The sequence below is a fragment of the Mesocricetus auratus genome, unplaced genomic scaffold, assembly GCF_017639785.1.
Source record: "Mesocricetus auratus isolate SY011 unplaced genomic scaffold, BCM_Maur_2.0 Super-Scaffold_100007, whole genome shotgun sequence".
Lineage (NCBI taxonomy): Eukaryota > Metazoa > Chordata > Mammalia > Rodentia > Cricetidae > Mesocricetus > Mesocricetus auratus.
In genome coordinates this window covers 62,605,625-62,620,734 of record NW_024429191.1, presented here as the reverse complement: position 1 = coordinate 62,620,734, position 15,110 = coordinate 62,605,625, and the positions used below count along the sequence as shown (strand labels likewise).

Sequence of the window (15,110 nt, the reverse complement as noted above, 5' to 3'; positions counted from 1 at the left end):
CTATTAGTATTCTGAATAGCACTACAATCATGAAACTGCTAAGTGCATGGTCCTGATAGTCAAAACATCTAAGATGTTGCCAGATGGATCAAGAAGAGAATGGAGAAAGTACAAAGAAGGACATTCTACTGGGATTTAGTGTGTATAAGAATTATGGGTGGTCGGGCATTGGTGGCGCATGCCTTTAATCCCAGCACTGGGGAAGCAGAGGCAAGCAGATCTCTGTGAGTTCGAGGCCAGCCTGGTCTACCGAGTGAGTTCCAGGACAGCCTCCAAAACAATACAGAGAAACCCTGTCTCAAAAAAAGAACAAAAAACAAAACAAAAAAAAAAAAGAATTATGGGTGAAGATGTGTCAAAAAGGAGAGAAGTGTAGAGTTTAGGTCTTTGACAGGGAGGAAATTTTTAGCCAATAAAAGAATTCTTTATTGTTTTGTTTTCTCAAAAACAAAGTGATGGCTCTGAAAATTATGAATAGCATTAAAGTATAATATAGCACAAAATTAGAAAAGAACACAAAAAATACATATATAACTGTAATAGGTAAAACAATGTGGTAGTTAAGGAGATAGACTAGGAAGTCATATTCTTAGAAGCTGAGTGTGTTGGCACACACCTGTAATCCCAGCACTTGGGAGGCAAGAAGACTGAGTCACCCTGCAAGACACCTCTATCTATAAGTCCAACCTTTAGGAGGATGGCTTTAAGTTCCAGGCCAGTGAGGGTTATAAGGCAACAGCCTGTGTCAAAACAAACAGAAAGAACTATCTTAGGCTATTGGGAATATCATTTTGTTTTTAAGAGAAGTGCTCTGTGGTGCTGTAGTAGAATGTAAACACGTGTATACACAGGTTTATACAATATTAATATCTCTACCTGAGAAGAAACCGCTTCTCAGTGTTTTTCTGGTCTGATGGTTAAATACATATTTATACTTTTAAAGTCAATATTTGTATAATAGACAAGAACAGTGCCTATCAGCTAAATACATATTTAGGACTGTACCACATGTATTACAAACATGTACTAAAATCAAAAGCTTATATTTATACAGAGCCTTTCATCTTGAAGGGGGCTAAAGAGCTTACAAACATATGTACATAAAAGGCGTTAGTACTGATAGGCAGGCAAGGCATCAGTTCCCTACTTCCCTATGTCTCTCAGCAGTCCTGGATAGGAATACAGAGTGTCAACAGACACAGGCCTGTAACAGCTGCAAAGACATTAACACAATAATCCAGTTGGAACACACAGGCACTGAAAGGACATCAGCTGGAAAACAGCAACTGCTTTCCTCGGTACAGAAGCACTATGGCCATTTCCAGCTTTGTGTTCTTAAATTATTCTCTACAAAACTCAACTAATCACTTGACAAAATTGAATTTGATACCGAAAATGGTTTCTGAATGCAAAACACTTCGTCTGATGATTGAACACTAGGTTGAAAAACGCTTCCTCTTGCCCTTGATTTGAAGAGGGGGGTAAGGGGCAGGGTTACAACTGTCAGGAGAAAAGCCTCAAAATATTCTAAGAATAGCTTTGTCTCAGAGGATTCAGCACTACATCAAAGACAGTTATTTTCTCCCTTCCCCTTTTAATTGTGACACCATAAGTTTTTCACTCCAGTTACTTTATATATGTGGGTCTATATTATATACATAATGAAGATTTCATATTAGTAACTGCAGTTCTATATGAATATACACAGCATGCCGAGGTGATTAGGCATGTAGCACTCACTGACTTCACCTAAGCTCAAACAGCCCTATATATTAACAGAATAGCCACCAAGGGAAATGTCATCACTGAGTCCTCTTTTTTCTCCAATTCTTTTCCTCTCTCATATTTTATGTAGGTGAAATCTGGTAAAAATGAATTCCAGGGCTGAAGCCTGAAGAGAACTGAAAGCTTGCAGAAGCAACCAAAGGGCAGCCTGTGGCCTGTTTGTCTGGGTAGTGTTCTTGGCGCTGGCAGCACAAGCATCCTCTTTTTACAGCACTGACTAGCTAAGTAGTCCTATCATTAAAAGTAAGTTTTAAAATACCAAATTTCAGAAATACATACATACACACACACATACATACATATATACATACATACATACATATTTTATAACAGAACTTCCAGCAAGCAGGTTTCTTAGGCTTAGGGTTAGCAATTCAAGCTAATTAATTGTCTAAAGGTAAAAGGGAGAGGCAGACCAAAAGAGCTACAGTGAATAAGGTAAATAGGAGCAAAAACAAGTTTTTATTTTCCTTATGCAAGTCCGAGGAAGAAAATAATTCTCAGGTCACATTTTGATTCTGGAATAAACATGCTCAAATGAGGGAGGAGGGAATAGGGAGGGGAAAGCAAGCAGAAAAAAAACAGTCTTATTTAACTGTTTTTATGTGGGCAAAATGATTTGTGCCATGGTATTTCCATAAGAAGTGGGACCATTATTTTCCTGTAGAAACACATTTGGTTTGAAAAGTATCACTGGACAGGACGTGAAAATCAAACCAAATGAATTATTCACAACCTCCGATCAGAGGTGATCATTATTTCTGATGCTCCAAACAGTGATTAGGATTCTACCCTGAGATGTCATTTTCTCGCTGAGTAACACCAGCAATAGAGAAAGGCATTATCTATCTATCCATATATGTATTATTCCCCCTGGGAGGACCCTGGTTTAATGTTACTATAACAGATACAAAAAAAGGGAGATAATATTAACATTTATAAATGCCATTAGTCTGACATACAGTGTCAACACTAATCATGACCCAAAATTAACACCAAAATTGATATCAACATTAATTGTACTATCAGTGTGACTAGAATGTACAAGTGCACACAGGCATTTTTCCAAAGCTGCTGTTGTTATCATAAAACAGTAACATTAAGTTCAACATAAAAATGTGAAGGAAAACCTAAGGAGCAAAACATGACAGGGTTTGGTGTTGAGGGCAGTGGGAGCAGAAAGGGAGTCTTTTCCCTAGTTGCCTTTCTTCTCTCCACAGTTTAAGCTCAGCTGTACCACACTTTCCCACATAGATCTAGGCACAGGCTGGCTGTGGTTGAGGTGGGTATGTTTGTCACTTCCCACGTTAAAATCTACAATAGCTATTGTTCTAATTCTGCTAATACTAGGGAGATAACTACTTACAAGGCACTAGAGTAATAACACAAAGAATCCTAAAGAATCCTAAATGGTTATAGCTGAGATGGGTGGTGACATTGCATCACAAAAATGATGGATAGAATAAACTTGAACCTGAGCTTCTTTTTGGGTACTTACATCAAAATTTACTTTTTGTCCTTTTAAATAGAGATCTAGCATATTAAAACTATACTTTTATTTAAAAACTATCAAAAAGAACAATAATAAAAATAACAAAATACAGAAAATATTAAAAGCTTTTAAAAAATTCATTTTTAAGCCACAAGGCAATGTGGTATTTGACTTAATTTCTCCTGTTTGTGAAAACTATACTGAAAATAGTTAATGTCTTTCCATGCTATATGATCTGTTAGATACAGTATGTCTCATTGTCTAATGTCATACAATCACATGAACTCCAAGACAACTTTCTTGACAACTGAAAACTTAGTTTTTTATGCTAAATATAAAAATGTAAAGCTACCTCAACCCTTCTAATTAAAAGCTGACATGAGGGTAAGAATCATTGTTATAGGAAAAAATTTTCAACTATATGAAACTATAACCAAAGAGTACAATAGTAATCTTGTATTAGGGAATAATTTCTCCTTGTGATATTTACATATATGAAACCATAGCAATTTTATATATCTACACTCATTATTTTAATTTTGTTACACATGCCATGGAATACATACTCTCTATATTTAGATTTTCTATCTTGCTAAGCCTTGAGGATGGGGCTGAACCCACAGCCTGCTCCATGTCAGACTAGCACTTTATCACTGAGTTTTATCTGTTGCCTTTGGAAGGAGTCAGTGTTTTCTTCTTCCTTTAAAGCCCTTCACAGAAAATAAGGCTCTCTCAATACAAATTAGGAGTATTTGTGTGTACCTAGTAGTTGGTTATGACACCGTTCTACTGTAGATCTCAAGTACTTAAAGATGTTCTCCTGTCTTCAGGCATAGATCAGTGGCTGTGATTCCTCAATAAGTTCAGAGTTCATGGTCTTGTGCTTTTCTTATATTTTTGGTTGTGAGCCTGACTATAGTGGCTGAACTATCCCTCCAGCCCTGGTCTTCTGCTTCTCTAAGGGCTCTTCCAGAGCTCACCTGTTGCTCCGCACAATTTAAACAAGCTGCTTTTCTAACACATACCTCATAAGTCAATACTGACTTAATTTTAATATTCAGCATTTAAGAAGACAAACTGATTTCAAAAGAATTAAAGAAAACAATACAATTTATCTCCATTAACTTCTCATCCTTGAAGCTATTTTGAGGTTGAGTAAAATATATATATATATATATAAAAACATAGTTCCAATCCAGAAAAATACATGGGTCCTGTGTTCAGGATAAACAAGCAATCATTTTTGTACTCAAGCCCACAAACACTATCCAGGCAGTTTTAGACAATAATAGGATTGTGAGAATTTGAGTTCATAATAAGCCAAGTTGTATCGGTTACTTTTTCCATCACTATGACCAAATACCCAGCTAAAGTAAACTTAAGAGATTATTTAAGCTCAGGTTCAAGAGTGGATACACTGGACAGGTGTGGTGGCAGATGGATCTCTATGAGAGAAACCTTATCTGGGGGGGGAGGCAGAGGGGGGATAACACTGTCTGCAGTCAGGAAGCAGATAGCATCAATGGAAGTCTGTATTCCATGGGAAATGGGTCACAATAGTCAGGGAGGAATTTCCTTAGGAGATAAACCTCTCTGTGTGAGTCTTACACCAGGTAGGTTGAAAATGAAGATTAACCAATTCTTCGGTAAGTATGGAAAGGGCCAGGCCTATCATCATCATAATCTCTCTCCCTCTCCCTCTTGAGAGGAGTCTTTCCATATATTCCTGGTTGTCCTAGAACTCACTATGTAGATCAGAATGGCCTGGAACTTACAATACACCTGCCTCTGCCTCCTGAGTGCTGGGAAACATTCTTTAAATGCTCAAATTAAACTTTCAAAGAAGTTGGGTGGTGGTGGTACAGATCTTTAATCCCAGGAGGCAGAGGCAGGTGGATCTCTGAGGGTCTGAGGCTAGCCTGGTCTACAAAGTGAGTTCTAGGATAGTCAGAATTATTATACAAAGAAATGCTGTCCCAAAAAAAACAAAAAATAAAATAATGACAAAAACTTGCAAAGAAATACAGCCTTAATTGAGAAGCACAGTCACAATGGTAGGATCTTAGTGGTTGGTAACTGAAGTTTCCTCATATCTTTTCTATATTGTTTAAATAATTTTATAATTAAATTCAAGAAGGCTGGTCAAGAAGTTCAGTAGGTAAAGGCACTTTTTTTTTGTTTTGTTTTTTTGTTTTTGCTTTTTCCGAGACAGGGTTTCTCTGTGGCTTTGGAGGCTGTCCTGGAACTCGCTCTGTAGACCAGGCTGGCTTCGAACTCACAGAGATCCGCCTGCCTCTGCCTCCCGAGTGCTGGGATTAAAGGCGTGCGCCACCAACGCCCGGCTGGTAAAGGCACTTTCTACTAACATTGCTAACCTGAGTTTGAGACTTGGGACACACACAGCCAAAGGAAAGAAGCAATTCCCACAAGTAGTCATCTGATACCTACCTGTGTGCCATGGTGTACACACGTACACACACACACACACACAAAGGATTATAGTACACTATAAACAGTTAAATGACAATAAATACAGATATATGTAGGCTAAGTAGTTTCAAAGCTGAATTCCTAATATCCACTTCCCCACAATTTCCCAGAGACTATAAACAAGAAATGAAATAAAGACATCAGTTGTTGGCAACTAGTCTTTAAATTTTAATTTATATTACTTTATTTCCTATTTGAGCATTCTCTTCTTTAAAAAAAAAGTGCCAGGTCATGATGTGGATTCAACCTGAGTTAAAATGCCAACTGAACATTACAGGAACATTAGGAAAAAAAATCTACCATGCCAACAACAATAACAAAATAATATAAGGGAATGAAGGAAACAAGTGGGTTTGCTTCAAACAGGGGAATTCAAAAAGCTTGTCTGAATGAATGTTAAAACTGCTGGGAAGGAAAAACCCTGACACCTAGTGCCCATCTGGAAAAACGAAGCCTCGGAGCCATGCTAATGCCTTTGCATGACAGCTTAGGCAGAGGTGACTTCAAATGCATTAAATGTAGAATATACTTTTCTCCCAGGGTGGGGGGTGGGGGAAACCAAAGGAAAAATTCTTATGCCATGCTAGGATGGCAGTCTGTCTTTATTACCACTCTTGTTTGGGGTGCCTCATTATTATAACTACTTCTAAACACAGTGTTTTCTCATCTCCAGTTTTTTATGATGACAAAAATGATGGGAAGGAATGTTAAAAGTCTATGCTATAGGAACTTGATCTCCATAAGCAATAAAATTTCTGTAAGAGTTGCCTCTTTATCACATTTTCATCATTACAGATTATTGATCGAGTTCAAATAACTAAAAAAGAAATAAAACACTAGTGGACTTACTTCAGAACAAATAAGAATGTAACCACATAAGAGTCAGGCTTTTCCTTTGTCCTACCATGCAAAGTTAAGTTGTTCTCTGTCAAGTGCATTACAGCCTTTCACTTGATCTTAGACTGAGCTTTTTAATAACTGGGTTTAGTATAAAAAGCAGCTGTGCTGGATTGCAAAGTGTTACTCAAAATGTGCCCATCTGCAATTACAGCTTCCACAAAATGATCAAAATAGGTTAGCAAACAAGCAGAAAAATTAAAACAATTCTTCTAAAACAGAGAAGCAGTAAAGCAGACTGGATGGATAGCTGTGTTTTTTCTGTAGCTTCGCAGCGTACATTCATCTAGCTATGTATTTACATACAGTGTTCATCACTGCTGCATCAGAGCAGCAAGAAAGGAAATCAGTTAGTCTGTGCTGCAATCACATTTTCCTCAATTTTCATCTTTACTTGAAACTATTAAGAAAATCCCAGGCAACTCATCTTTAGAGCTATTTGCAAGTAATGTAGTTCACAGATTTGGTCCACATCGTTCTTATGCCCACTCAAAATTCATATTAAATGCAAGCCATTCAAATCTGACAATGAGAAAAAAGTATCCTATACTTCTCACCAGGAATTAGGTAGCATTTCCTTAGTTACATCCTTCTTGATGGGAAAGGGACACTAGGAAAATAGGAAGAAGAAAGTAAGCAAAGACAGAATCAGACAAGCTCTTTCTCATGCTTTTAGCACAGGTACAAATGCTCAAAATGCAGGTCACATCTCTGCTGAAATAGCCAATCTCTTCCTCAAATGGCAAACAGGTTACCTAAAACTAAATGGAACTGAATCAGTCCAAGCTCTGGTCCTATCACCATGTTACCAATTTACCATCCTAGGAAAAAAGTGGGAGAAGAAAGGCCAGCCAACAAGGTAACCAATGTTCTGATAAGTGCACATTTTCTGTCTCTGCCTGTAAGGAGAAGCATCTCAATTCATGGGAAAAAAAAACTATACAGGAATTTCATGTTTTACGCTCATTCCTAATATCCATGTGCTAGCTTTTAAACCCAGAAACTCCAATACTTGAAGGTAATTCAGTATCACCTACAATGATGACCTGGTAGTGCCATCACTCTGGAGAACACCACATTATGATGATTTAATGTCTATGTAGCATCAGTGCATTTATATTGAGCCTTGGTTCTCAGAACATTAACAGGTCAATTTCTTATTCCTTTTTAAATAAAATCACTTCTCAAGGCTCTGTTCTGATGCCCATTCTCTTTGGCAAAGGACAGATTTGCTCCAAATCCCATCAGCATGAGCTCACTTTGTTCTCCTCACACCAGTCTTCAGGTAATATGTAGAGTGCTGGGCTCATGACAAACTTGTCACTTTGGCCAAAGAAAATTAAACTGTAGTAGAGAGCCAACATGCCCTGATAAAACTGGTCTCACCATGAGGAAATACATCCTACTGACACCTCGTCATCTCTTATATACAGCTGTCCCTCAGAGTAGAACGATGAAACTCCATCCTTAGATGGAGGGTTAGTTTCTCTCGATGGACACATTCCATTGTATGTCCAAGCTATTGGTAGCAGAGCTTGATTCTTATACCTTAACCTCATTCCTATCGTGCAGTATCCATAACCTAGTTAAGGTCAGTGACTCACCAGCCATCCTGGGCGTCAGTTATTGATTGTTCACAAAAGACTATCAGCCTCACTCTTCCTGAACTCTTAGGCTCAGAAACAGCAAGCTAGCATGCAGGCTCAATCCTAGTCAATCATTTGAAGAAAAGGAAAAGAGAACAAAGAAAATATAAAACTTAGAAAGAGAAAGGGAGAATAATGTGAAAAGTCTAACTGTCATTTCCACAAATGCTGTTCTTTCTGGTTTCACAACTATTAGGATTGGGCAAAAGAAAACTCATGGTCACGACTATAGACTGCCACTCACTGAGTAGCCACTCCTTATACACTTAGGTTTGTTAGGTCTTAAAGGAGTTAAAAAAAAAAAGGCCTTTAATTTTTTTTTGTTCGTGTGTGTGTGTGTGTGTGTGTGTGTGTGTGTGTGTGTGTGTGTGGTCTTTGGGTACAGAGTTCCGTATAATAAGACTATTTGTATTCATACTGGCAGAGTAAACACTACATGTTCATGCCCAGGCAGCTCTGTGCTTGTAATTTCAGCAAGAACAGAGCTCTGTCCCTTTGGGACTTCACTATTCCCTCAGTCTCCATTCACTCAAACACAGAATGAGGACAGAGAAAACAGGAGAAGAAAGATCATGGCAAGAGGTTTCACACAGCAATGCAGCTAGTTTTCATGTGGCAAAAAGGAAAACAACAACAACAACAACAAAAAACCCACACCATTTTGTGTTTTAATTACATTAGTTAAAACCATTTTACTCTCAGCCTCATGTTCACAAGACTGCTTTCTATTCCTCAACAACTATTCAATGAATCAAAATTACAGACTAGCACAACAAAGCTTTTCTTTTCTGCTGAGGGGCTTACAAGCAGAAGCCATACAGTAGGTACAGAACTCTGCTTCAACTTTGTGTGGTGATGCATATGCATTCTCATTTGGCAACACCTGCCACCTACACCCCATCATCTTGAAAGAACTCCTAAAACTCTAAGCCTCTCCATCTGGTCCAGTGATTGTCCACCCTAATGCTACATCATCTGCTCTTGCAGCTTATACTGTGGCACTCAACAGTCATATACATTGCACACAGAACAAATATTTTTGAAAAGGATACTGGACCTGGGCTTGGTGGCACATAGTGAGTTCTAGGACAGCCAGAGTTACGAAGAGAGACCCTTTTCCCAAAGAACTAAAATATAAGATACTCAACACAATGGGAAAAATTCACATATCATCTATAGTAATCAGTCAGCTTGCTTATGTTAACACCAAAATAAAGATTATTATTATCTATTTATTTTTGGTTTTTCAAGACAATGTTTCTCTGTATGACTCTATCTATCCTGAAACTCACTCTGAAGACCAGACTGGCTTCAAACTCAGAGATCCACCTGCCTCTGTCTCCCAAGTGCTGGGATTAAAGGTGTCAGCCACCACAGTCTGGCACAGATAAACATTATTTTAAGGAATGAGTTTAGGCAGGGGTTATATCTGAATCTGCAAAAAAAATAGCTATATTTTAGGTGTGTTAATATTTTTACCAGTATTATAATTATACCTTAGAAGTATAGTCAAAATTTTAAGGATCTTATTGTATGGAAAATAATATGAGGGGACGTAGGAGAATTTATGTCATTATTAGTATGGTACTACATGAAAAAGGTTATTAATCCTAGAAAATGCGTTCTGTTTTGTTTCAAGACAGGGATGCATGTTGCCTAGGTTAACCTTGAACTTCTAATTTTCCTGCCTCAGCCTCTAAATGCTGGTATGTGACACAACACACGGATAGAAAATGTCTTTTTTAAAAATTCTTATTATCTTAATGGTTAATAATTTATTATTATATTTTTCATTTAAACTATTTTAAAATATAAATATATTTTGATCATAGCCCCCTCCCCTAGTCTTGCTAGTTCCTCTCCCCCCAAGTTTAAGGTTTTATTTTTTTTGGTTTTACAAGACAGGGTTTCTCTGTATTGTTTTGGAGGCTGCTGGTCCAGCCCGGCCTCGAACTCACAGAGATCCGCTTGCCTCTGCCTCCCGTGTGCTGGGATTAAAGGCGTGCGCCACCACTGCCCGGCTAAGTATAAGGTTTTAATAACTACCAGAATCAGGCAGGTGTGGTGGCACACTTCCCTAAACCAGCATTCAGAAGGCAGAGCCAGGAGGGTCTCTGTGAGTTTAAAGTCAGCCTGGTTAATGTTGTGAGTTCAAGGCCATACAGGCTTGAGTAGTGAGTGATACATTATTGCAAAACAAATAAATGAATGAATGACTAAATGACTTTTTGTTTTGTTTTTTAAACTGTTGGCTATCACTGAGACCTTTAGGAAGAATTTCTTTATCATACAATATCACCAAATCCAATATAAAAAAGAATACCTAAAAATCTCAAAATTCGGGCTGGAGAGATGGCACAGAGGTTAAGAGCATTGGCTGCGATTCCAGAGGTCCTGAGTTCAATTCCCAGCAACCACATGGTGGCTCACAACCATCTGTAACCAGATCTGGTGCCCTCTTCTGGTGTGCAGGCATAACACTGTATACTTAATAATTAATAAATAATAAAATTTTAAAAAATATCAAAATACCAAACTTAATAAAAAAGGACAATAATCTAGTATCATGTATCTTCAATTATGAACTCATGAATCTTGCTCCACTTAAAATCTGACCTACATCTCTATTTTGAAGCAAATTCTAGACATTAGACCTTTGAACTGTAAAGATGTTGTATTAGTATGTATGCCCATCAGAAAATAATATTCCTTTTCAAAAAGCAAAATTGCAATTCCATTATTTGGTTTTTCTGTTTGTTTTTTGTTTTGTTTTTGTTTTTCGAGACAGGGTTTCTCTGTGGCTTTGGAGGCTGTCCTGGAACTCACTCTGTACACCAGGCTGGCCTCAAACTCACAGAGATCCACCTGCCTCTGCCTCCCAAATGCTGGGATTAAAGGCATGTGCTACCAACACCCGGAGTAATACCATTATTTCACCTAAAAAAAATTCATAGTAATTTCTTGGTTTGGTCCATTCTCTCAATGAGCAAACTGACCAAGAATGCTGTCCTGACTCTGTCACTTGAGTTTTAACTCCTACCATGTAATGACAGCTCTCATGGAAGGCTAGTACTAGTGGACACAGAGACAAAAAGGGAGAATTATTATCTACTTGCCTCATTTCCTCCTGGAAGCCTGTTCATATGGACCAGCTGGCCTTGATCATCCAACACCAGCTCAGTGTACGTCAGCATGTCTGAAGGCAGAGGGGGCGAGGGAAGGAATGCTTGAGTGGACATAGATTCCCAGAGTTTGATGAGTGACTAATGGAAGAAGGAAGAAAGAAAATTGACTTATCAGTGACAATTAACATTTCAACATGGAAAAAAAATCAGTCAGATTCGGTCACTCTGACTCTACTTTCTTTTCCAAGAGTTCTAGGAAAGTGTGAGCCTTAGACTTAAATGCTCCAACCTTCATTCCTAGCAAACATATACTTGTAGTCATTTTTACAGCATTTTCAGTAATGTCAAAAGTCAGGTACTTCCCCAATACAGTCAAACTACTGAATAATTATGAAATAGCACGGAGCATTAAGACATACAAAAGCCCTAATATCATCCCAGTGAGAGTAAAATAACAAATTCAAATAAACGCATCAGTCCAATGTGGTGACTCATGTCTTTAATCGCCTCCTCAGCACTGGGAAGCTGAGGCAGGTTCATCTCTAATGAGGTCTAGGCCAGCCAAAGCTACAGTGAGACCCTGTCTCAAGCAAAACAAACCAAATAAATGACACCATCTTTTCTTAAAAGTTTATGTATTTGTATGTGGGAGGGTAAGGATCTTAGGGAAACTTGGCAGTAGAAGATTTTCAAAAAAAGCAGATAGGACATTCTGCTACAACAATCAAATCCAAGAAAGCCAGGATTAGGTTTCTACTATAGGTTAAGAGAAGATTCCTTTACTACTTTTCACAGCAATAGCCACACCCCTCACAGGAATTAGCTGAGATGTATATAAGATCAATTAAATATCAAATTTGAGAACACAGACATACCCATGCATTTGTAAAAACATTGATGATTTCCATTTCCTACTTCTTATATAAATAAATCAACTTGTTCATGAAGCTCTGTGCTTGCTTGTCTTAAACAGCTAAAGCACAAATTACTCACACACACTATGTGTCCTAGCTCTGTCCCTTGTCAATTACAAGACAACTTACATAGCACTGACACTGAGAATCATACCACACCCAGTTGTCAGGGTAATAACACCATAAAATGGAGGTAATGCATGAAAGTTAGTGTGTTCTGAGATAAGATGGTATAAATAAATGGTTACATAAAGATAACTTGTTTTGTGAATACTACAAGAATCACAGACTATTAAACAAGTCCAAAGGCAAATATTACATTAAGTTTCAAATGTGATAATATTGATAGTACTGACTAAGAAACTTGAAAAATTCTACATCAAAGATTTTTTTTAAAAATCCCATATTCTATGATGCTTTATTCTTTACCTGTTGTATTCTCTGCTTGTGATATACCTCCCTATTTTTGATGGGAAAAATCTGCAGTATAGAAGGGTTTGCCATCATAAAGATCAAGGAGTTTATTTCCATATAGGGGAAGAACTTCATAATGTCTTACTTTTTTCATGCTAGGTTTTTATTCAATTATAGTAGATCTACAAAGAGGCTATACCTTAAACTATATATATAGTGGTGATACCCATTTGTCTATGTTACCTATAATGACTCTCTCATCTTGGCTTAGGCTAAGGAACCATCATGAAAAGTAGGAAAATGAAAACTCATTCCCTTTCTCCTTATTAAAATCTCTAATTTGAACACAGACTTAATACATGTCCTCATACAGGTCTTTATAAATATATCACATGGCATGGGTTTACTCTCTTCTACTTTATACATCTCTTCTCACCACTCTTCATGCAGCACCTGAGTTAGAAACTAAACCATCAACAAGACAGAAATTAGAACAGTGTCAAGATACTTCCTACCCCTGAGAATCCCCTTCTCTAGGGAAAGCTGGACCTGGTGGACATTCAGGACAATCTCATTTCCTTAGAACTCCCACCCATTAGCCACCTTTACCTGTCGAAACATCTCTGGGATATCATATATATACGTTGTTCCTAAGGACTGAGCCTGAAACCTCTTTGACTGAAGAAGGTCTTTGGTCACATATGGAGTATTGATTAACATTCCATGCAGTGGGCCCTGCTTATCTCCATATGCCTGAAACATGATCTGTGGGGAAAAAACAGAATGCATAGACAGTTAAGAGACAGACGGAAAATGAAATTACTATCTATAGTATTGTTTCACAATGTTATTTGTGTTTAATGGTAGAGATATGCCTCATGACACTGTATATTCTCTGCCAGTTAACTGACTCTAAAATAGTGATGTATAGCCAACCAGGCATATATACTAGGCTGAGCTTAGTTTGGGATTAGGTGAGATCAACAAGAAGGCCCAGCATAAATTTCACATCTCAGAGACAAAGTGATGGCATATGCCTTCTAAAGTGACTTGAATCACTGATACTAAAAAATGAAGCATGTCAGCTAACTAGACAGAAAAGTTGTAGTATTTAAGTCAAGAAACAGCTATACTAGCCAGGTGGTGGTGGCACACGCCTTAAAGAATCCCAGCACTAGGGAGGCAGTGGCAGGCAGATCTCTGTTAGTTCGAGACCAGTCTGGTAAGAGCTAGTTCCAGGACAGCCTCCAAAGCTACAGAGAAACCCTGTCTCAAAAAACCAAACAACCCAAAACAGCTATACTAGAGGTAATTCTTATTCTTGAGCCAGATCAAGGTTCTAGCACTTGATAATGTGTTAGCCCCTTGATTAGAAGGTGTTTTGTAGTATTATTAGCCACACAAATGCTTCAAATATTTTTACCAGAGTAAGTAAATTTCATCCACTCACCTAATTAATTCTTGTTAGCTCATAAGACATAGCCTAGGATAAAAATCACTATATCTTATTAAATTACATATTAAATATATATTTCTCTATAGTATACTATCTGTAACTAGTGAATTCCTGCAATTGCTGGATTGTCACATAGTGAAACCACCACACCAGTTTTTAATCATTTTTAACTCAAATATTTCTTGAAGAGCACTTCATACTCCATATATTTAGCTAGTTTTATTTGCTCATGAATATTTATAAGGGGTGTCATTATTTCAATTCAATTAATATTTATTGAGTGCTCAGAGGTTGTATAACACTAAACTAGGCACTTTATGTATGAACACATAAAATATAGATTCCCAACACACTGAATACAAATGGAGATTGGAATGAAAAAGTATATATATATTCATATATCTGTTTGGACCTAAAATATAAGCACAAGTGTACCATTAATGAAAAGATCAGTGGATTTGATATATATGCATAGAATGGAATTAAGTATTGTCCTAAACCTGAAGGTCATCCAGCTAAGTGAATCCTTAGCATTTTAGCTCAGAAGAATAAGAGTGCTCTGGTGACTTGTCAATTAGGTCTTATTCTGGACAAAACATGCCCTAGGCTAATTAAAGGTCCTAGAGTGGAAACTCCAGCTCAACTCTCTTCTAAAAGACCAGGGGGAAAGTTACTATATGGGAGATAGCAGCAGCAACACCATGGCAGTAAAAGAACTAGTCATACTTTTAGCAGATTTCAAGTGTTTTGGCAAGGATACAGTATAAGAAAACTGGATTTGGGACAAAGACTGAATCAGAGTAAGAAAAAGTAATAAAAGCATCAGATTTAAGACTGTGAGACAACTCAGTCAGTAAAGATACCTGACAACAAGCCTTGTCAGTTTCTTAC

General features: G+C 37.5%; 1 protein-coding gene across 4 annotated transcripts in view; it reads right to left on the bottom strand.

The window, feature by feature from the left end:
• The window catches only part of Acaca (acetyl-CoA carboxylase alpha), a 267,912-nt gene that overhangs the window by 71,912 nt on the left and 180,890 nt on the right, over positions 1–15,110 (bottom strand). For all 4 annotated transcript variants that reach the window (XM_013118312.3, XM_040749367.1, XM_013118317.3 and 1 more), the window contains 2 exons: positions 13,373–13,528; positions 11,427–11,573 (listed from right to left, as the gene is read on the bottom strand). In XM_013118312.3, the coding sequence (XP_012973766.2) occupies positions 11,427–11,573; positions 13,373–13,528 (303 nt within the window). The remainder of the gene's footprint in view (positions 1–11,426; positions 11,574–13,372; positions 13,529–15,110) is intronic.